We start from the raw sequence: 22,128 nt of genomic DNA, 5'->3' as shown, positions 1-22,128 counted from the left end.
GCATGACAATATATCTCGGAATGGCTATGGAAATGCCATAATAGGGTATGGCAGCTGTTTTGAGGAAGTTATATGGTGGGTGTAAGGTACCGGTGAAAGTTGTGTGGTACTAGAGAGGCTAGCAATGGTGGAAGGGTGAGAGTGCGTATAATCCATGGACTCAGCATTAGTCATAAAGAACTCACATACTTATTGCAAAAATCTATTAGTCATCAAAACAATGTACTACGTGCATGCTCTTAGGGGGATAGATTGGTAGGAAAATATCATCGCTCGTCCCCGACCACCACTCATAAGGAAGACAATAAATAAATAAATCATGCTCCGACTTCATCACATAACGGTTCACCATACGTGCATGATACGGGAATCACAAACTTTAACATAGGTATTTCTCCAATCCGCAATTACTCACTAGCATGACTCTAATATCACCGTCTTCATATCTCAAAAAAATCATAAGTAATCAAACTTCTCCTAGTATTCAATGCACTTTATATGAAAGTTTTTTAATTATATCCCTCTTGGATGCCTATCATATTAGGACTAAGTTCATAACCAAAGAAAATTACCATGCTGTTTAGAGAGACTCTCAAAATAATATAAGTGAAGCATGAGAGTTCAACAATCTCTATAAAATAAAACCACCACCGTGCTCTAAAAAGATATAAGTGAAGCACTAGAGCAAAATTGCCTAGCTCAAAAGATATAAGTGAAGCACATAGAGTATTCTAATAAATCACGATTCATGTGTGTCCCTCTCAAGAGGTGTGTACAGCAAGGATGATTGTGGCAAACTAAAAAGCAAAGACTCATATCATACAAGACGCTCCAAGCAAAACACATATCACGTGGTGAATAAAAATATAGCCTCAAATAAAGTTACCGATAGACGAAGACGAAAGAGGGGATGCCTTCCGGAGCATCCCCAAGCTTAGGCTCTTGGTTTTCCTTGAATATTACCTTGGCGTGCCTTGGGAATCCTCAAGATTAGGCTCTTGCCACTCCTTATACCATAGTCCATCAAATATTTACCCAAAACTTGAAAACTTCACAACACAAAACTCAACAGAAAATCTCATGAGATCCGTTAGTGTAAGAAAATAAATCACCACTTATGGTACTGTTGTGAACTCATTCTTTATTTATACTAGATAATACCCCGCGCATTGCGGCGGAAATTGGATGCAATACATTTCGATGATATTTATTTTCCATAGAAGATGAATATTTGGACGAACAATATAATAATTGAAATTTGGAAAACACATATGTATAATCATAAATACTTATTGAAAATTAGAAAATACATATGTATAGTCATAATTATACGCTGTTCATAAAAATAACATAATATGTGGTATAATTTATTTGTAGTTGGGGTCTTCTTCGTTGAGAACTATCTGTTCATGTGGGTTCCTTTCGTAATGTACTTGAAGATGTATTTGGTGGTGTTGTCTTCACGTGCAACAGTTTCTCTGAAAGCAACAGACACTGGTGGTTTTGGAGTAGTCTTTTTCTTTTCAGTTGCCTCCATGTACTTCTTCTGAGCCTCCCTTGATGAATTAGTTGTTGAGTGGGGCAGAACATTCCTTGGTCCATCATATTGTATCCTGGAGAAAGATTTATGTGTTTAATGTTATTTGCAGCAAGCATAGGGATGTAGAAAACAACATTGTATGCAGTAGTCGTACCTGTTGCCTTCGTGTTGGCTGTCCATTTTTGTGCCGGTAGTCAAAAATTTCTGATTTGAAAGATGAAGTTGTGGCGAGTACAATATATTATGGGGGGGGGTCTTATATAGGTGTCTCACATAGGAAAGAATGTCTAACCGAAAGATGTTTAAGTAATGGTTAATGCAAAAATCAAATTAGCATTCATGTATTTTAATGCAGAGTGTAGGTTTGTATTGAGATCCTAATTGCAAAAAAGAACATAAACTGATCCACTCATGAATTTACTTTAATACACACTGTAGGTTTCTATCGAGATAATAAGTGCACCAAAGAACATAAATTGTATCCATTCATGAATATATTTGAACAGACACTGTAGGTTTGTATTGAGATCATAAGTCCAACAAAGAACATAAACTGGAACCACTGATAAGTTGGTAGTTGAACAAAATTTGTAATGTTCCTTGGTTACAATAGAAGTTGAGCAAAGTGGTATGAACACAAGGACTATGTTATTTCTGGTTGTAGGCGATGTACGTTATTCCTCATTTCTCATTTGTAGCAGAGTATAAGTTGTCCTGCCTATATTGGAAAATGAAGCATTGTCAAAAAAAAGTAAATACCACAATATATTACTGGTTTTTTAAATCAGAAAATGAAAGTTTATATAGTCAATGTAAAGTACTTAAATCGTCCAAATGTTCCTCTACTCTGGCTGTTCCTGTTGATGTAGTTTTTCTGGAAGTGTATCTACATTCCTGTTGATGGAGATTTTTGGCAACTGCAAATATATGTAGGAAGAAACTCATATTGTTGGCTAAATTTGTATAAAGGGTGTGAGAAACACAACATACTCATGCTTGTTCTTTTTCGTAGTACTTTCTTCCGGTTCCTTTGAGCTGCATTTAGAAAATTGGTTCCATTTATTATATCAGATATTGAAAGTAATAAAGCATGAATCAAAATAGAAAATGAACTGGGTAAGAGAATATAAATGTAACCCAAGAACCCCCATGTACTTGAAATAAGTTACCATTTGGGAAACATACCATGGATGAGATGTAATCCTGAATATATCATATTCCCAATATTGAGCACAATATAGCATGTATAAGTTAGTGTTCACTTGCATGACCAGTAATTTTTGTGTAAGGAGACTACAAATAATTGTGAGTCGGAATTGATTTTGTGAAATTAACATTTAGTTGGTAAAAGCTTGGTAATCTTATAGACTTTAAAATGGAGCAGGCAAAGAATTCTAGAAGACAGAGCTAGGATTTAGCTTGACAACTCCATTAGTGTGACATGTAAACGCGAGTTAAATGAAGCCTAACACCACATTAGGAAATGTGATGCTTCAGGTGCTGCCAATGGATTTATGTGATTTCTATTACTGTGTACTTTACTTGTTGTTAATGGTTACTTCTAACTGCTACCAGGAAGTTTGTATGTGCCTTATGTAGTTATTGGAGAACCATGGTGCACTAAGGTTTTGTGAGTGTTCTCATACCTGTTAGATTTGTCGGCATCACTCTCAGTAAAATCAATTCTTCTTTTTGCATTGATCCTGATTGTAATGTACATCATAGATGTAAAGTAGTGTTGATCAGAGGAATACAATAAGATGGAGGTTTATGAAAGATTACATGTAGCAGCATATAAAAAAGAGAAAGCATTTGAGAAGGGAAAAAGACTAACATTCAATTCCATTTGGACTTTCACATAAAAGTATCATTGTGACAAGTCATATAATGGAGAAGCAATAAGAGAGATGTTTAAAATCCAAGTTTATGAAGCATTACCTATTTTCGTTTTCCTTTATGCTGATAGACATTGGCTTATGAGTTGCAAGAGTATTGTCATTGGTGGTTGTATCCTCGCCTGACTAAAAAAGCTTCACACATTATGTTAATAACCATGATATATGAAGGTAATGAATCTGTAAGAAGGTGCTTACCTTTGGAGCACGTGGAACAGGTGTTGATTCAGTATTGTTGACAAAGAAACTTTTTTTCAGGACATAATTTATAGGGTACTTGGCAGACGAATCAGTGTTCATTCCTATGTAGAATAACTTTTCTTTACCAATGGCCTTATCCGGGGTAAGCACATGATCTATAGCTTCTATCTTCATACTCATTGAAACATGATCAGCATGACGCTCAACTAAGTCTTCAGCTGCTCTAGCAAAAGCAGTTGCATCCAAACTTCCCGAGTTATCTGTTAGTGTAAGGGGAAGTTTGTACCTGAAGCATGGTATAGTTGTTAGTGACATGATAAAAAAGGAATTATTTAATTATTAGATTTTAAGAAGATATATAATACATTGGGCATGGAACTGGAAATTGGCAGCCACATGTTGGGGTATCTGTCATGTTGTTATATCCTTTTCCACAACGCTTGCATGCTTTGTAGTACCATTTGACTGACGGTATAATTGATGCTACTTTTGCGATAGTGCTGAAGGTTGCTCCTCCCTGGCACAAAAAAGGATGAAGTATCAATAATCTATTTTATTTTAAATGGCGAGGCAGGAAAAAGTGAACTGCATGAGGAAGTGTTCACCTGAAAAGATGACGTTGGAAGGTTAGATATTTCTTCAATGGTGTATAGTTTGCCTGCTACTTCAAGTGGAGATACTTGTTTGACCTGAGGGAGATGCTTTTGTAGAGTTGGGCATTTCCATTGATAGCTTCAAATGTTTTTCATATAAAATATTAGTTTGTTGTAGTGCTAAACATAAATTCTGTATGTGTAAGAGTGAGAAAGAGAGAACCTGGTGCGGTACTTTTGAACTTCAGGTATATCAAGATCAAGATATAATTGTGTCGCAGAACTTGAGGATCCTTGTATCATACCTATAAACTTATGTTGTTAATAGGATGTTTAAATAAATATGTTTATTATTTTTTTGGGCAAGTTTTTTTTGTAAGTTACCTGTAAACCTTTGTAGAGTTGCAGTTACACCAGCAAAAATGGCTATGATAATTCCTTCTTGAGATTTTTTAAGTACTGTTTCTTCATCAAATGATTCTCCATGCTGGCCCCATAGAACTAATTCTTGTGTTTGTTCTCTAGAAAATTAAGGTATAGTCATTCTGAGGGGAACAGGTTATTAAGGTAAAAAAATTGAATGATAGGAGCAGCTATGAAGACATACTCTAGGTTGCGAATTTTGATCTTCTGAAATTTGTGCTGAGATGTTTGGCTAGCATAGTCATATGGACCAACATCACATATTACTCCTATCACATCTAAAAGGTTCAAGTATGCAAGTCGTTATGCATTGAAGTATAGTGGTTAAGAGATAGATAAGTCAAGCACATTATGTTACCTAGGAGTGGCTTGGAATCAATTGCTTTTTGTGGCAGCTGATCAAATGGGCAAAAGTCGAACAAAAGTGTAGGTATATCTGCACCTCTTGAATGTAGCAGATGAACCTTTGTGTCTTCTTTGAATTGCAGCATGTAATTCTGATGGCGATAGACATATGATTTGCTTCTGATATCGATAGCTGCAACATTTGAAATAATATAGAAAGATCCTTGAGATAGCAACCCACGAAATTGTTTTTCAATTTTTTTAGGCACACTAATGTGTGCCATGGATCTCTACAAAAGTTCAAGTAATCAAATGATTTGGAACAACAATGTTATTGTATAAAGTTAAATAGGTAACTATAAAAATGGACGTACATCTTCATCCAAGAGAATGCCATCAATGCTGATCAAAGCATTTCCATATCTGGGATTCGTATTTATAGCATCCCAAAGCCTTATTACCTGTGCAAAGACCTTACAGTTTTGTTGTCCCACTGTAATATCTTTAAGTTACGTAGTTGACTCCATAGGGGAGATGGATCTGAATGAATAAGAATGTTAGGAAAAAATGATGGCATGCAGAAAAAATGTATTACATACTTGTGAAATTTCAGGCATAACATAAATTTGAGTGGATAAAATACCTAGCTGTTTTAGATTCTATATGTATTAATTTGATTGACTACCTCGGCATATACTACATTATGTGTGCAATGCTCATAAGAAACTAGGCTATTTTCAATGAAAACTCGCAAGCCGTCTGGTGATGTAACTCTTGAAAATGCCACATATAATTGACCGTGTGAGAAGACATTAGATGGCAAGTAGACACCAACTCGGTTTAGTGTTTGCCCCTGACTTTTGTTTATTGTCATAGCATATGAAAGGCGAACAGGAAACTGGCGACGCCTCAATTTGAAAGGCCACTTAGACTGAGATGAAGTAGTGACAATTCGAGGAATATACACTCTTGAACCTATAGCATTCCCTGTTATGATTTCTCCTTCAATGACACGACCAGTCAGTTGTGTAACAATGAGTCTAGTGCCATTACAAAGCCCCCTTGATGGATCAAGATTACGTAGTAGCATTATGGGAACACCAATTTTCAAATGCAGTATATGATCTAGAAGTCCAGGTATGTCAATGGTGTTTAGCAACTCTGTTGGATATAATGCTTCTAGAGTAGAATGATTAGGACAGCTATCATCAATTGAATCTGAACTATAATATGACATTTCACTTGTTGCTAGCCGAGAAATCATTCTTGTATTTATTTTAGAAACGACATCATTCGTAGGTGCAAGAATTGCACGATCACACAAATATGATGTAATGTTAGTTGACTCACAGCCTGAGTTGTAGACAAATGGTATCAATCCATCTATATTTCTAGAATCTGGGGACAAAAGGAGATACTGGGGGATCTGTATAAATATGCTATTGGGTTCATTTGGAACAGGAACAAAAGGCCCAGTGCCATTTCCAATTCATAAGAGCCAGTCAGCAAAATTCTGTAGTTCTTCTTTCCTGGAGATGGACACACACCCTGAGGTGAGCCTCATATTTTCATTCAACTGTAGAAGTGTGCACTTGTTCCACAAATAAGAGTTAACAATGCAAGATTTCAAAATCTGTTGCTTGGTTGCATTTTTTATCACTGGTAGTGTTTGCCGAAAATCCCCACCAAGAACTACAGTGATACCTCCAAACTACATGTCTTCGGCATTAGGGTCTAGTATCTGACATTATATCTCTGAGAGTGCAGTCTAGTGCTTCAAAACAATATCTATGATTCATTGGTGCTTCATCCCAAACTATAAGAGATGTATTTTGAATAAGTTCTGCCAGGTGTGTATTTTTCTTTATGGTACACATTGAATTCTCTGAAATTTCCAAAGGAATTTTAAAACGGGAGTGTGGTGTTCGACCTCCCAGGAGCAATAGAGAAGCAATTCCCGAGGATGCTACTGCCAATGCAATTTTCCCTTGACTCCGCAAAGAATAAAGTAAAGTAGTCCATAAGAAAGTTTTACCAGTCCCTCCACATGCATAAACAAAGAATGTTCTACCTTCATTATTTATGGCAGAATTATAGATAGCATGAAATACATCCTTCTGGTTGTTGTTTAGCTTCGGAATATTATCATTCAAAGTGGATGTCATGTTTGGAATGTCATAGGTAAGCTCATCCAGCAAAAGCCTATTTTGTGCAGAAGCATTTCCTATATCATCTGGCAGTGGCAAACTAAAATGTGATAAGCAATATCCGGAATCCTTCAGCAATTTATCCAGCTCAATGAGAACACAGGATGCCACGTACGAATCTAGTGATGAACTGCTCAACTGAGAAGGATGAAGATTCAACCGATGTGCTATATCTTCAGACATCATTGATGCATGCTCCTCAAAAAGCTTGATAGGATTTGTTACATTGCAAAAAAGCAAAAGGGTAACAAAAAGCTGACATAATTGGAATGGTGATGCCCACTGAGCTGCATCTTTTAATGCATTGGACCACTCTTGGTCATAACCTAGGAGTCCTAAAGCTTCACATGCTGAATGAAATGTAGGATATTCTTGGCCTGATATAGTCCTGATATCAGCGAAGGAGGTTGGACCTTTACGAATGTTCAGCAACATTCGCAAATAGAAAGGCTCTCCTTGTGAAGGGTTGACATGTGCCACTCGGCCAATTGTTTTTTGAGGACCTCGACAATGATCCCAGTATTTCCCTTGATGGTGCCATGTCCAATATTCTGGAAATTCTATGTACGTGTATTGTCGAGCTTCAGGGTGTTGCATATTAGCATCTAACCATGCAGTGAGTTTAGTGGTCACATTTTTGGGGTCTTCAATAACTTGTTCCAGATTATCATCTTCCGAATAAATTACATTGTTCTCAAGAGGAAGATGAACAGGGAGCCTTTCTATGGAAGGGTCTGTATGGTGAACATCATATTGCTGCAACCGCCAAGCAACATCATTTGGTGTCACACAACGACACTCTAAATAATTATCAATTTCATTAATGGTTTTAGTTGATGAGGCTGATGTTGAAGACTTGCCGTGGAGGCCAATTCTAGCACAATCGAATCCTTTTGTGACATACTTGAAAAGATATTTGTGCATACCATCATGGTTAACCTTCTCTACATTTATGTGAGCTTGGTACTTAACCACCAGGTCCACATTGTGAGGAACAATGAATCTATTGTCAATGTCAACATTATTTTTCCTAGCTGTTATTCCATTATTTGGTCGGGCATATTCTGTGAAACCATTCCCCCGTACAGTTGTTTGCTCACAGAACTCCTTTGGGTAAAATTTGGTGCATTTTCCTTCTGACATACATGGTGACGACTGGCCGAGAGGGCCGCAAGGGCCATGCACCATAAAAGAAGAAACAACCTCATATCCTATTGGATCTTTTACAGGATCTGGCAACTGAGCAGAAATATAGGAATCTATCTTCTGTGCATCTAAAGGTGCTTCTTTGGCTAACCATATAATTATATGAACATGTAGGAGTCCGCGTTTCTGGAATTCAACTGTGTAGATAACTACAGGAATGTAAAACATGTTTAATAACCGGAAGAAAACTATGTCAGAGAAGGGAATATAAGTTTAAGAGAACACTTATTACCTGCGTTTATGGGTCCAAAGAATTGTTTCTTTTTAAGATCATCCATTAGAATATTAAGATTCATTTTGAATACCCGGTTGACAATATCTGGACGGTCAGATGGTTCTTGACCAGGAATGGATGATAGAGCCTCTGTAATTTTAGGCCAAGCAGCATTTGATGTGAACGTGACAAACAGATCTGGGCAACCATATTTTCTACAAATAGCAATGGAGTCTTGGTAGTTTTGGTATAAGTAGCGAGGGCCTCCAGTAAATGAGGAAGGTAATATAATCCTTTGGCCAATAGAAGAACCTGGTGTAATACCCTTTGACACAGAATCTGCTAAACAACTGAATGATGATGATATGTATTTCTGTTGAAAGCTAGGCTTGCGGTAGAATGCAATACGAAAGGTTTCAACAGAACAATAGCCATCCACAAAGTAAGCCTATGTTAACCTTTTGCATTGTAATGGAGTGTTGAAGTCATTTGGCCTATCATGTAACCTATATGCATAGTATTCTAGCATTGTGACTTTTTGGCATTGATTTGATGCATTTGACACTGGAAGGCACATAAGCTCATTATGATAACCATCCTCACCATATGGAAATAAAAGAGGATATTGCATGGACATAAACTTGCAGTGTTTTTCATTGATCTGTTGTAAGCCTGATGAATGATCTTCCATCATAATGTCTCGTCCAACATTAGAAGACCCTAAATCTCCAACCACTAATCCAACAACTTCGGATGCAACTGGAGCACTATAGATATCTCCATGGGCATCAGGTTTGTCATATATTCTGATGTATAAATGGTCAGAATCATTGCCATGTAATCTTTGACTTGTTGTTCTAAATAGTTTCACAATGGGATTATGTGTGTTCAACATTGTTATGAGGGACTGAATAATGCCTTCATTAGCTTGGAGCAAAGTGCGTGTAGATGAAGTAATGCGCGAAGATGAAGTGGTGCGCGAAGATGAACCGGTGCGCGAAGATGAGGCAACATTTATTCTATTTGAAACCTCACACTCTGTATCAAATATGTATAATTGTGCATATTCTGGTCTCTGTCCTCTAGATGGTCTCATTGAACAAACATGGTGGCAGACTTGGCCACTGATCTTGAAAATGTATGGGCCTCGGCCATCATTTATGGACTCATCAATTTTAGCTCCCATTGAAGTCATGGCAAACATGATATTGTACTGACGAATATGATGAAAGAAGTGGCTTGAGAGTGAACTATTCTATGAAGTGAGTAAATCCAATAGAGGATGAGGAGGAGGATCATATGGCTGGAGGGAAACTTTTCCTCCTTTGCAGCACAAATTATATGCTGGATTTTGAGTATGCCTTTCTCTGCGTACACGCTCGTCATACCAAAAGAGAGCACCACAATGTTGGCAAGAACACTGGGGACCTCCAAGCGTTAAGGGTTCAAATATAGTTCCTGAAAGATGAGGCACAAAGAGAGGGTTTTTTTGTAAACGTAAATGATCACTGAACTTGGACACATGAACATGGATTAATTTAGGCAAAAGCTTATGTTTATGGGCAAATATCTGATTATGTGTGTCTGACATCGATGTGGTCGATGCTTCATTTCCTCGGCTCCTGTTTCTAGTGATTACATCCAAACGCCTACGACGGTTCTCGGTGGCAACATGTGAGTTTGATCGAGGAGTGGAATCAGGTACTGATGGACGGCGTGCCCGTCCACGTCACGTCCACGACCACATCCACGTGGAACTCCTCGTGTATGACCAACCCCATGCCCACCTGAATAACACAAAGAACTTTCTGCGCTATCCATGTCGACAACCCTAAGAAACCCACGGGAACGGGAATAGTTGAATGCAGGGCAAAATGGAAGACACTTTTGTTTAATTGTTCCACATGAGAATTTAAATGTAAGGGTACATGTTGAATCAAGCAAAACTTAATTCAGATTTGAGTGAAGCAAACTACTTGGATGAAGCAAACTAAAATCCATAATAGGCAAGGAATTAAAATGCAAGGCTATGCATTGAATCAAGTTAAAAAATTGCATATAAATGAAAATCCAGAATAGGGAAAGATACCAAATTTTAGGAGTAGCACTGGGTGGGAACATTGTATACCAGTAGGAGCTGTAAACGTGAGGCACGTGGGCATGCAGCAGGGGAAGAATAACCAAGATGATTGAAGTGAGCAGCACCTGGAAAGTCCAAATTTGTGACTCAGTCAGCAATATGTCAAGAGGGAATGGCATGGAGAGAGGAGAGAGTTTCTCACCAACGGAAGCACTATGAACACGCTATGGGAGACGTCCACCCATGCTGGAAGATGATGTGAAAAGGATGAGCTGAGGTGGGGCAGACTTTAAAGGGGATTTCTTCAATTTCTTCTGCAGATCGTGGGGAGAGTAAGTGAAGCATCAATCATCAATTTCTTCAGTTTCTTGTGCAGATCGTGGGGAGAGGAAGTGGAGCGTCAACCATCAATTACCTACAACAGAATGTTTTTTCTTCTTATTTTTAGTGTAGAATGGTTTTTTCTTATTTTTAGTGTGGGCCATTTGGAGCATTGGGCTGCAAATGGTTTGAAGTAGTGGGCTATGTAGGTTGGAGTCAGCAAACGAAAAAAACAACAGTAGGATGGTACCTTCATCTGCAGATGCGTTGACCCAACGATTGAAGGTAAGCTACTAAGCAACTCGGAGCAACCCACCTGGGAAGTGAATGGAAGCACTAAAAATCATAGACATCAGATGAACAACAAACTAGCCCAATCCCAATCTACAATAAGGGGAAGACATGCTCACCGGAACTGGGGCGTTGGTAGGCACGACGAGCTTCTTCACCGGAGGTTGGCCACTTGGCCATGGCGGGGAAGGCGAGCTCCCGTCAGGCCATGGCCATGGCGGCGGCAGGAGGGCGGGGGAGGGACTGGTGGTAGATGGGAGTACTCCTTCTCGAGCCATTAGACATGCGCTGCTCGGGGATGCTCCGTCGGACAGGTGCTGCTCGGGGGCAACGGCCATGGCGACGGCGGAGAGGAGGCGAGGGGAGGAGGTGGCGACAGCGATGGTCGAATCAACTGCGGCGGGCGATGGGGTGGCCGTGTCCGCGTCCGGAGCGCCGCCGCCGTGAGGAGGATCTGGAGCGGGGGAAGGGGATGAGGAGGTGCTCTGCAAGAACTGGGGCGCGCGATGGGATGGTCGGGTCGCGCCGGAGCGCCGCCGCCGTGATGGCCGGGCCGCATCAAGAGCGCCGCCGCCGCCGTCAGGATGATCCGGAGCGGATCAGAGGTGTGGGGCTTGGCCGCTGGGGGGATTTTGTTTTTTTCTTTACAGGAAAAATAAGAAATAACCTCAGGAGGTGGGCTCCGTGGGACTGTTTAGGGGTGACGTGGATGCTTGTGATTGGATGCTGACGTGGCTATGTTGCATGTTGAGATAAATCAAGTAGTGGGGGTGAACTTCTTAAGTATATAGGATTGGTGTAATATATACTGTATTCCAACTTCTCCGTGGTTCAAACCCTCCTATACTACCCATAGATTAATCAAAATAAGCAAACAACACAAAGAAAACAGAATCTGTCAAAAACAGAACAGTCTGTACAAATCTGTGACTCTCGAATACTTCTGTAACTCCAAAATTTCTAAAAAATTAGGACAACCAAGGAAATTTGTATATTAATCTTCTTCAAAACAAATGAGTATTTTATCACGCTTCTGCTAAAAATGAGAATTGTTTCCCTGAGCGCAAAAGTTTCTGTTTTTTAGCAAGATCAAATCAACTATCACCGTAAGCTATCCCAAAGGTCTTACTTGGCACAAACACTAATTGAAACACAAAAATACACCTAACGAGAGGCTAGATGAATTATTTATGGTAAAACAGTACCAAAAAAGCAAGAACAAAAATAAAATTGGGTTGCCTCGCAACAAGCGCTATTGTTTAACGCCCTTAGCTAGGCATAAAAACATAGATCTAGGTATTGTCATCTTTGCTATGCAATCCATAAGTAGCTCTCATAATAGATTCATATGGAAACTTAATTTTCTTTCTAGGAAACTGTTCCATGCCCTTCCTTAACGGAAATTGAAATCTAATGTTTCCTTCTTTCATATCAATAATTGCACCAATTGTTCCAAGGAAAGGTCTACCAAGAATAATAGGACATGTTGGATTGCAATCTATATCAAGAACAATGAAATCTACGGGCACATAATTCCTATTTGCAACAATAAGAACATCATTAATCCTTCCCATAGGTTTCTTAATAGTGGAATCCACAAGATGCAAATTTAAAGAACAATCATCAAATTCACGGAAACCTAACACATCACATAAAGTTTTTGGAATCGTGGAAACACTAGTACCCAAATCACACAAGGCATGGCACTCATAATCTTTAATCTTAATCTTAATAGTAGGTTCCCACTCATCATAAAGTTTTCTTGGAATAGAAACTTCCAATTCAATTTCCAATATGTTTAGTAAAAGCTTTATTTTTATTATAAGCATGAGGATAATTCAACATGGATTGCAACAAGGAAACACAATCTATTAAAGAAAAATTATGATAATTAAATTCCTTGAAATCCAAAAGAGTGGGTTCATTGCTACTTAAAGTTTTGACCTCTCCAATCCCACTTTTATCAATTTTTGCATCAAGATCTATAAACTCCGAATCATTGGGACTCCTTCTAACTAAAGTTGACTCATCTCCAGTTCCATCTTTATCAAGATTTATATTGGAAAACACAGATTCAATAGGAGTCACATCAATCACTTCAAGATCTTCATCATTATTTTCACAAAAACTAGAAGAACAGACTTTTACAAACCAATCTCGCTTAGCACGCATCTTAGCGGTTCTTTCTTTACACTCATCAATGGAAATTCTCATAGCTTTAAGAGACTCATTAATATCATGCTTGGGTGGAATAGATCTAAGTTTCAAAGAATCAACCTCAAGAGAAATTCTATCCACGTTCCTAGTCAAATCATCAAACTTAAGCAATTTTTCTTCAAGCACAACATTGAAATTCTTTTGCGAACTTATAAATTCTTTAATACTACTATCGAGATCAGAGGGCATATTATTATAATTTCCATGAGAATTGTTGTAGCAATTACCATAATTATTATAGGAATTACTAGGAAACGGCCTAGGATTAAAATTACCTCTATATGTGTTGTTACCAAAATTGTTCCTACCAACAAACTTCACATCCATAGATTCATTATTATTCTCAATCAAAGTGGACAAAGGCATATCATTAGGATCAATAGAAGCACTCTTTATAGCAAATAATTTCATAAGTTCATCCATGTTTCCACTGAAAACATTAATCTCTTCAATTGCATGCATCTTTTTACCAGTGGAAGATCTTTCAGTATGCCATTGAGAATAACTAACCATAATATTATCTAGAAGTTTAGTTGCTTCTCCTAAAGTAATTTCCATAAAAGTACCTCCCGCGGCTGAATCTAAAAGATTTCTAGAAGCAAAATTCAATCCGGCATAATTTTTTTGTATAATCATCCACAAATTCAAACCATGAGCAGGGCAATTATGTATCATCAATTTCATCCTCTCCCAAGATTGTGCAACATGTTCATGATCAAGTTGCTTAAAATTCATAATATCGTTCCTAAGGGAGATGATCTTAGCGGGAGAAAAATACTTGGAAATAGAAGCATCTTTACACGTATTGCATGAATCAATACCATTTTTAGGCAAAGATGAAAACCAAGTTTTAGCACGATCCCGAAGTGAAAATGGAAATAATTTCAATTTAACAATATCATTATACACATCTTTCTTATTTTGCATATCATACAACTCAACGAAATTATTCAGATGGGATGCGACATCTTCACTAGGAAAGACGGAAAATTGATCTTTAATAACAAGATTCAGCAAAGCGGCATTAATTTCATATGCTTCTGCACTAGTGGCGGGAGCAATCAGAGTACTAATAAAATCATTATTATTAGTGTTGGAAAAGTCATGCAATTTGGTATTCTCTCGAGCCATTGTGACAAAGCAAGCAACCCAACACACAAGCAAACAAAACGCAAACAAAAAGATGAACGGAAGAAGGGCGAAGAAAAGGGCAAATATTTTCAAAAATTTTCTTGAGAAGTGGGGGAGAGGAAAACGAGAGGAAAATGGAAAATAATGTAATGCAAGAGATGATAATTTATGATGGGTACTTGGTGGGCTTGACTTGGCGTATATCTCCCTGGCAACGGCGCCAGAAATTCTTCCTACTACTTCTTGAGCTTGCGTTAGTTTTTCCCTTGAAGAGGAAAGGGTGATGTAACACAGTAGAGATAAGTATTTCCCTCAGTTAAGAACCAAGGTATCAATCCAGTAGGAGAAGAACACGCAAATCAGCAATACATGCACAAACAATCAAACACTTGCACCCAACGCGATAAAGGGGTTGTCAATCCCATCAGGGTCACTTGCAAAGGTGAGATCTGGTAGAGATAAATAAAACTAAACAAAAGATAACTAAATATTTTTGGGTTTTTTGGCTTATAGATCTGAAAATAAAAGATTGCAAAATAGTAGATCGGAAACTAATATGATGGAAAATAGACCCGGTGGCCATAGGTTTCACTAGAGGCTTCTCTCTTGAAGGCAAATAATACGGTGGGTGAACAAATTACTGTCGAGCAATTGATAGAAAAGCGAAAAGTTATGATGATATCCAAGGCAATGATTATGTAATATAGGCATCACGTCCGTGTCAAGTAGACCGACTCCTGCCTGCATCTACTACTATTACTCCACACATCGACCGACTCCTGCCTGCATCTAGAGTATTAAGTCCATGAAGAAGAGAGTAACACTTCAAGTAAGATGACATGATGTAGAGGAATAAACTCAAGAAATATGATGTAAACCCCATCTTTTTATCCTCGATGGAAATAATACAATACATGACTCGCTACCCCTACTTTGTCACTGGGTGAGGACACCACAAGATTGAACCCAAAGCTAAGAACTTCTCCCATTGCAAGAAAAACCAATGTAGTGGGCCAAACTAAACCGATAGTTTGAAAAGAATTTCAAAGATATCAAATCATGCATATAAGAATTTAGAGAAGATTAAGATAATATTCATAGATAATCTGATCATAAACCCACAATTCATCGGATCTCGACAAACACACCGCAAAATAAGATTACATCGGATAGATCTCCAAGAACATCAAGGAGAACATGGTATTCAGAATCAAATAGAGAGAAGAAGCCATCTAGCTACTAGCTATGGACCCGTAGGTATGAGGTAAACTACTCACGCTTCATCTGAAGGGCAATAGAGTTGATGTAGATTCCCTCCGTGATCGAATCCCCTTCCGGTAGGATGCCGGAAAAGGCCCCAAGATGGGATCTCACGGGAACAGATGGTTGCTGCGATGGAAAATTGTTTTCGTGGATGCTTCTGGTGTTTCTGGAATATATGTGAATATATATGGCCAAGGGCTAGGTTCAAGGAGTCCCGAGGGGGTGCGAAGGTAGGGGCCCCCCTAGGGCGCGCCCACCACCCTTGTCGCCGCCTCGTGGCTCTTCTGACATGCACTCCAAGTCTCCTAGGTGTCTTTTGGTCCAAGAAAAATCACCGTGAGAGTTTTATTCCATTTGGACTCCGTTTGATGTTCCTTTTCTACGAATCTCAAAAACAAGGAAAAAAACTAGCAATGGGCTCTAGGTTAATAGGTTAGTCCCAAGAATAATATAAAATAGCATATTAATGCATATAAAACATCCAAAACAGATAATATAGTAGCATGGAACAATCAAAAATTATAGATACGCTAGAGACGTATCAGCTGCCCCACCGGACTTTTTCTTAGGCGCCATGGATGATGAAGCCGTTGATGAAGAATACAGTGATGAAGATCGACGCGCTGCTTATGACCTCGGGTTCGCACAAGCGCTTCCCCCTACCTGTCGTGCTGAAGATGTCGTGGTTGGACACGATCACCTATGGGGACATTGGCCCCTTTGTGGTTCGGCAAGGGGAAGGCCGCATTGCACAAAGAGCGGAGACCAGAGAGCAGCACGACAGTGGTGGCTCAGGCAGTTTTTACCCAGGTTCTGGCCGCCATGAGGCGTAAAATCCTACTCCTGCTTTGTTGGACTGGATGGAAGACCGTGATGAATGCACAATGCCCAAGCCCGACAAGGTTGCCTCGGGAAGAGCAGCTACACGCGTATGAGTGTACAAGGGTTCGAATCCTTTCTAAGGTTGCCACGGCCCTCCTTTTATAGGTCAAGGGGTTACCACAATGGCAAAACAGTCATTATCCAGTGATTAGATAGCCACAGTGCTATCATACCTAACTCTGTTCACAGGACAAGGTGCATTAAATGCACCGCTTAGTGTCACGTTGTGGATGTGGCCCGACAAGCCTTACTGTGTCATTCTGCCACCTTCTTGACTGCCTGCGCTACACGCCCGTGGACGGGTGTCATTTAGGGGTGATCTTCCTCAGAAATGGCTGCCACATGCCAAATGACAACCACTTAATCACTTTGGGGCTCGACACCACACCGATAAGTGACTTGCGTCGCTGAGAGGTGGAGCGGCGGAGCCTTGGCGGGGAAGCAGGCTGCCAACGTCTTGGCAACCCTTGTCGGGGAGGTCTTGTGACTTGTTCTTGGAGTGGACTCGACCCGACCAGGCTCGCCTGCCCGGTAAGGGATGTTTTTCCTTAGTGATATCTTGCCCCTTTGGCTTGTCTTGGTCTTCTTGATCCGCCCTTTGATTTCTCAATGAGCTATCTCTTCTGTTGGGCCTTGTCTTGGATACTATAACCTTGGTCTTGAGCCTATGGACAGTCCGGGCAACATACACTAGCGTTTGTTGCACCAACAAAAATGCAGCAAGGCAGCCCAATCCTTTTGTGGCAAAGGACATGCCAAAACAGTATCTTATAATAAACAAAGCGTTCTTGAGGGTACACGGGAATTTCATCTAGTCACTTTCATCATGTTGGTTTGATCCGTGTTCACTAATTTGATAATTTGATACGTGGGTGGACCGGTGCTTAGGTGTTGTTCTTGCTTGAGCAAACTTCCTACTTATGATTAACCCCCTCGCAAGCATCCGCAACTACGAGAAAAGTATTAAGATAAAATCTAACCATAGCATTAAACTTTTGGATCCAAGTCGGTCCCTTACGAAGTAGCGCATAAACTAGGGTTTAAGCTTCTGTCACTCTAGCAATCCATCATCTAATAAATACTCCATAGTGCATTCCCTTAGGCCCAAGTATGGTGAAGTGCCATGTAGTCGATGTTCACATGACACGACTAAGGGAATCACAACATACATATCATCAAAATATCGAACACATATCAAGTTCACATGATTACTTGCAACAATATTTCTCTCGTGACCTCAAGAACAAAAGTAACTACTCACAAATGATAATCATGCTCAAGATCAAGGGGCTATTAAATAGCATAATGGATCTGAATATATAATATTCCATTAAATAAACCATATAGTAATCAACTACAAGATGTAATCAATAGTACTAGTCACCCACAAGCACCAATCTAAGGTTCCGGTACAAAGATTGAACATGAGAGATGAACTAGGGTTTGAGAGTAGATGGTGCTCTTGAAGATGTTGATGGAGATTTCTCTCCCAAAAATGGGAGAGTTGTTGGTGATGATGATGGCGATGATTTCCCCCTCTGGGAGCGAAGTTCTATCGGGGGAATGGCCCCGCCAGAGGGCAAAAGTGCTCCTGCCCAAGTTCCGCCTCGAGACGGCGGCGCTTCATCCCGAAAGACCTATCCTTATTTTTTTCTAGGTCAAAATGACTTATATACCAGAAGAGGGGCACCGGAGGTGGGTCGAGGAGGACACAAGCCACCAGGCGCGCTTGGGCTCCCCGGCGTGCCCAGGTGGGTTGTGCCCACCTGGTGGACCCCCTCTGGTAGTTATTTGCTCCAATATTCTTCATATATTCCAAAACAATTCTCCATGAATTTTCAGCTCATTTGGAGATGTGTAGAATAGGTAACTCTGACGTAGCTTTTTCAGGTCCAAAATTCCAGCTGCCGGCATTCTCCCTCCTTGTGCAAACCTTGCATTTATGAGAGAAAAGGCATTAGAATTACTCCATGAAGCATTATTACACATAAAAACATTATAAATAATAGTAGGAAAACATGATGCAAAATGGATGTATCAACTCCCCCAAGCTTAGACCTCGCTTGTCCTCAAGCGAAAACCGAAATTGAAAAATATGTCCACATGCTTAGAAAAAAATACAGACATAGAAGCATCATCCATTATTATTATAATAACAACAAACTTTAGCATAAAACTTTATCATAGAACTTTCATCATGTAACTTCTCATGAACAAGTAACAGTTCATCACAATATCGAAGTATAGCATAAACCCTATTGAAAACCAACAAACTGTGTTCTCAGTCAACTTTGCAACTACAATTCATCATCTTTTCAAGAAGGGTCACGTATCGGGGCCTTTTGGTAAGTCTACATACTCAACCATCATATAGTGTTCTATGATTTGCTAACACTCACCGCATACACATGAGCAAAAAGTTTCAACCGGACACATAGAAAGATAGGGGCTTATAGTTTCACCTCCCAACGTATTCACCTCAAGGGTGATGTCAACAATAATAACTCATGCTCACCCATATCCAACTGGATATATGTGCCTAGATCTTTCCTCACCACATGATGCTTGCAAAATAGAAAATAAAAAGGAATAGGGAAGAATACTTTGACTCTTGCATAAAAGTAAATACATAAAAGTGAAAGATAGGCCCTTCGCAGAGGGAAGCAAAGGTTGCCATGCGCTCTTTGTTTGTATGCTTGATATCTTAGTGCAAAAGAACATCACATTATATTGCCCCTTGTGGTAGCAACCTTTATTATGCAATATGTCACTTTTATTATTTTGCCATCACAAGTTCGTACAACACTCAATTTTCTCTTACACCAAATGATCTAACGCATTTAGAAGCAATTTTTATTACCTTATTGCACCGATGAAAACTTACTTGAAGGATCTTACTCAATCCATAGGTAGGTATGGTGGACTCTCAAAATAAGATTTGGGTTTAAGGGTTTTTGGATGCACAAGTAGCATCTCTACTTGGTACAGAATTTTTGGCTAGAAAAGATATTGAGCAAGCACCACATGTTAAAGGATCTATGAAAATGTAACTTCTATGTGAATATGAACAAACATAAATCATTATGTTGTCTTCCTTGTCCAATGTCAACAATTTTTCCTTATAATATTTTGATGGGGTCTCAAAATCATAAAAGATGTCCAAGATAGTGTATTTGCATGTGAATCTTCTCTTCCCTTATTAATTATTTCATGAATTGCATCATTGACCAATGCTATGTTTGTCAATCTCCAATAAATTTTAGCACTTATACTTTTCTTTATGTGATGTCATTACTCACCATAAGATTAACATATGATCTTTTTCATTATTTCCTTTCTTTTTATTGAAACAAAAAAGTAAAGAAAGCAAAACTCAAACTAAATTTATTATATATCTCGCACACGATTACAAACATAGATAGATTACTAAGCAAACACTCGAAGAAAGATCAGACTAAACTTTTATTCAACTAATTCAAAAGGTAACTAAAGATCGAACTAGGATAAATAGAGGTAGAGATAATGGTGGTGATACGTTACCGGGGCACCTCCCCCAAGCTTGGCACAAGCCAAGGGGAGTGCTCATATCATGAACTCAAGTCTCCTTTGGTGGTGAAGAAGAAGAAGATGGTGGTGATGATGTAGTATCGAGTTTGTCCTCCGGTTTCCATGGTAGTGGCTCACCATCATTAGAGGAAGAACAAGTCTCACGAGTCCTGCAACTGGCAGCCAAACTTATACCTTTAAACCTTGCCTCATATTCAAAGACTTGGTTTTGGAGATCATAGATCTGGCTTTGCAAAAAGTTAATTTGCTCGATGAGGGAGAAGACGACGTCCTTCATGGACCGGCCATCCACCTTAAGATCACGGGTAAGATCCATGATCATGAGGTGATTGGCATTGAGTCCGCACTCCACCATCCCCTTGCACTTGAAGATCTCTTGCTCCATGGCTTTGAGCCTGGCCTCCATGGTCCCCTTCCCCTTGGGTCCCTGAACAACCCGGATGTTGATCACCCCCTCACGCATCTCGATAGTTTGAGGGTGCTTCAATACCTCCGACAAGTAGGGGTTGATTACCCAACTTGTCCTTGGAGGAGCTCGAGGTGGCCATGGCGATCTAGATCTATCAGAAAACAACAAGAAAGAAGAGCAGGAGATTTCTCTACGATATGATGTTCAACACATTTGGGGGGTATATAAATATTTTTTTTATCTTGGGAAACAAGCAAATGGGAGAAAACGGAGTCTGGAAGGTAACCGAGGTGGGCACAACCCACCTGGGCGTGCCTGACAAGCCAAGCGCGCCCTGGTGTCTTGTGCCTACCAGGGCTGTTGAGGGAGTCCTGGATTAGGGGGTGTTCGGATAGCCGAACTATACCTTCAGCCGGACTCCTGGACTACAAAGATGCAAGATTGAAGACTCCGTCCCGTGTCCGAAAGGGACTTTCCTTGGCGTGGAAGGCAAGCTTGGCGATACGAATGTTCAGATCTCCTACCATTGTAACCGACTCTATGTAACCCTAACCCTCTCCGGTGTCTATATAAACCGGGGGGTTTTAGTCCGTAGGACAACATACACGTCAACAATCATACCATAGGCTAGCTTCTAGGGTTTAGCCTCTCTAATCTCGCGGTAGATCTACTCTTGTACTACCCATATCATCAATATTAATCAAGCAGGACATAGGGTTTTACCTCCATCAAGAGGGCCCGAACCTGGGTAAAACTTCGTGTCCCTTGCCTCCTGTTACCATCCGGCCTAGATGCACAGTTCGGGACCCCCTATCCGAGATCCGCCGGTTTTGACACCGACATTGGTGCTTTCATTGAGAGTTCCTCTGTGCCGTCACCGTCAGGCCCGATGGCTCCTACGATCATAAATGGCGATGCAGTCCAGGGTGAGACCTTCCTCCCCGGACAGATCTTCGTCTTTGGCGGCTTCGCACTGCGGGCCATTTCACTTGGCCATCTAGAGTAGATCGAAAGCTATGCCCCTGGCCGTCAGGTCAGATTCGGAAATTTAAACTACACGGCTGACATCCGCGGGGACTTGATCTTCGAAGGACTCGAACCACCGCCGAGCGTGCCGCACTGTCACGACGAGCATGATCTAGCTCTGCTGCCGAACAGTGCCCTGGAGGCTGCACCCGCATTGGCTCCGACCCTTAGTTCGGAGCCAACTGCACCGATCGAGGATGGGCGGTTGGACGCCACCTCGGGGTCTGTGATCCCAACGGCGATCGAGCCGAACACCAGCCCCGTACTCTGCGAAACTCGTGACTCCACAGAGCCGGATTATTCTCCGGACTCCGAAC

The 22,128-nt window shown here is 40.1% G+C and overlaps 1 protein-coding gene, 1 long non-coding RNA gene and 1 pseudogene across 2 annotated transcripts; 1 reads left to right on the top strand and 2 right to left on the bottom strand.

The window, feature by feature from the left end:
• Positions 1 to 2,382: 2,382 nt before the first annotated feature.
• On the bottom strand, positions 2,383 to 5,287 carry LOC125527770 (replication protein A 70 kDa DNA-binding subunit B-like). The gene is made up of 11 exons (XM_087531286.1): positions 5,011 to 5,287; positions 4,837 to 4,930; positions 4,614 to 4,750; positions 4,453 to 4,534; positions 4,242 to 4,368; positions 4,002 to 4,153; positions 3,634 to 3,922; positions 3,479 to 3,561; positions 3,187 to 3,243; positions 2,531 to 2,575; positions 2,383 to 2,434 (listed from the first exon to the last, which is right to left on the bottom strand). Exons 1-11 carry the CDS (start codon positions 5,279 to 5,281, stop codon positions 2,383 to 2,385), a joined length of 1,389 nt encoding a protein of 462 aa, XP_087387412.1. The 5' UTR covers positions 5,282 to 5,287.
• On the top strand, positions 3,542 to 4,204 carry LOC125527871 (uncharacterized). The gene is made up of 3 exons (XR_007292285.2): positions 3,542 to 3,606; positions 3,694 to 3,778; positions 4,135 to 4,204. It is a non-coding gene; the product is annotated as an uncharacterized LOC125527871 (long non-coding RNA).
• Positions 5,288 to 6,486: 1,199 nt separating the features above from the next.
• On the bottom strand, positions 6,487 to 10,074 carry LOC147990749 (uncharacterized; annotated as a pseudogene).
• Positions 10,075 to 22,128: the final 12,054 nt, after the last annotated feature.

This window comes from Triticum urartu, chromosome 1A (assembly GCF_056163025.1).
Source record: "Triticum urartu cultivar PI428250 chromosome 1A, HENAU_Tu73, whole genome shotgun sequence".
Lineage (NCBI taxonomy): Eukaryota > Viridiplantae > Streptophyta > Magnoliopsida > Poales > Poaceae > Triticum > Triticum urartu.
This window is presented reverse-complemented; position numbering and strand designations above follow the sequence as displayed.

Bases quoted from the DNA above. Each gene is read 5' to 3' on its own strand.
- LOC125527770 (XM_087531286.1), bottom strand. From the start codon at position 5,281: ATGGCACACATTAGTGTGCCTAAAAAAATTGAAAAACAATTTCGTGGG. The intron at 4,154-4,241 runs GTGAACACTTCC...TTTTTGTGCCAG, and splicing joins TTCCAACGTCATCTTTTCAG to GGAGGAGCAACCTTCAGCAC. The intron at 2,435-2,530 runs GTATGTTGTGTT...CTCCATCAACAG, and splicing joins ACGAAAAAGAACAAGCATGA to GAATGTAGATACACTTCCAG.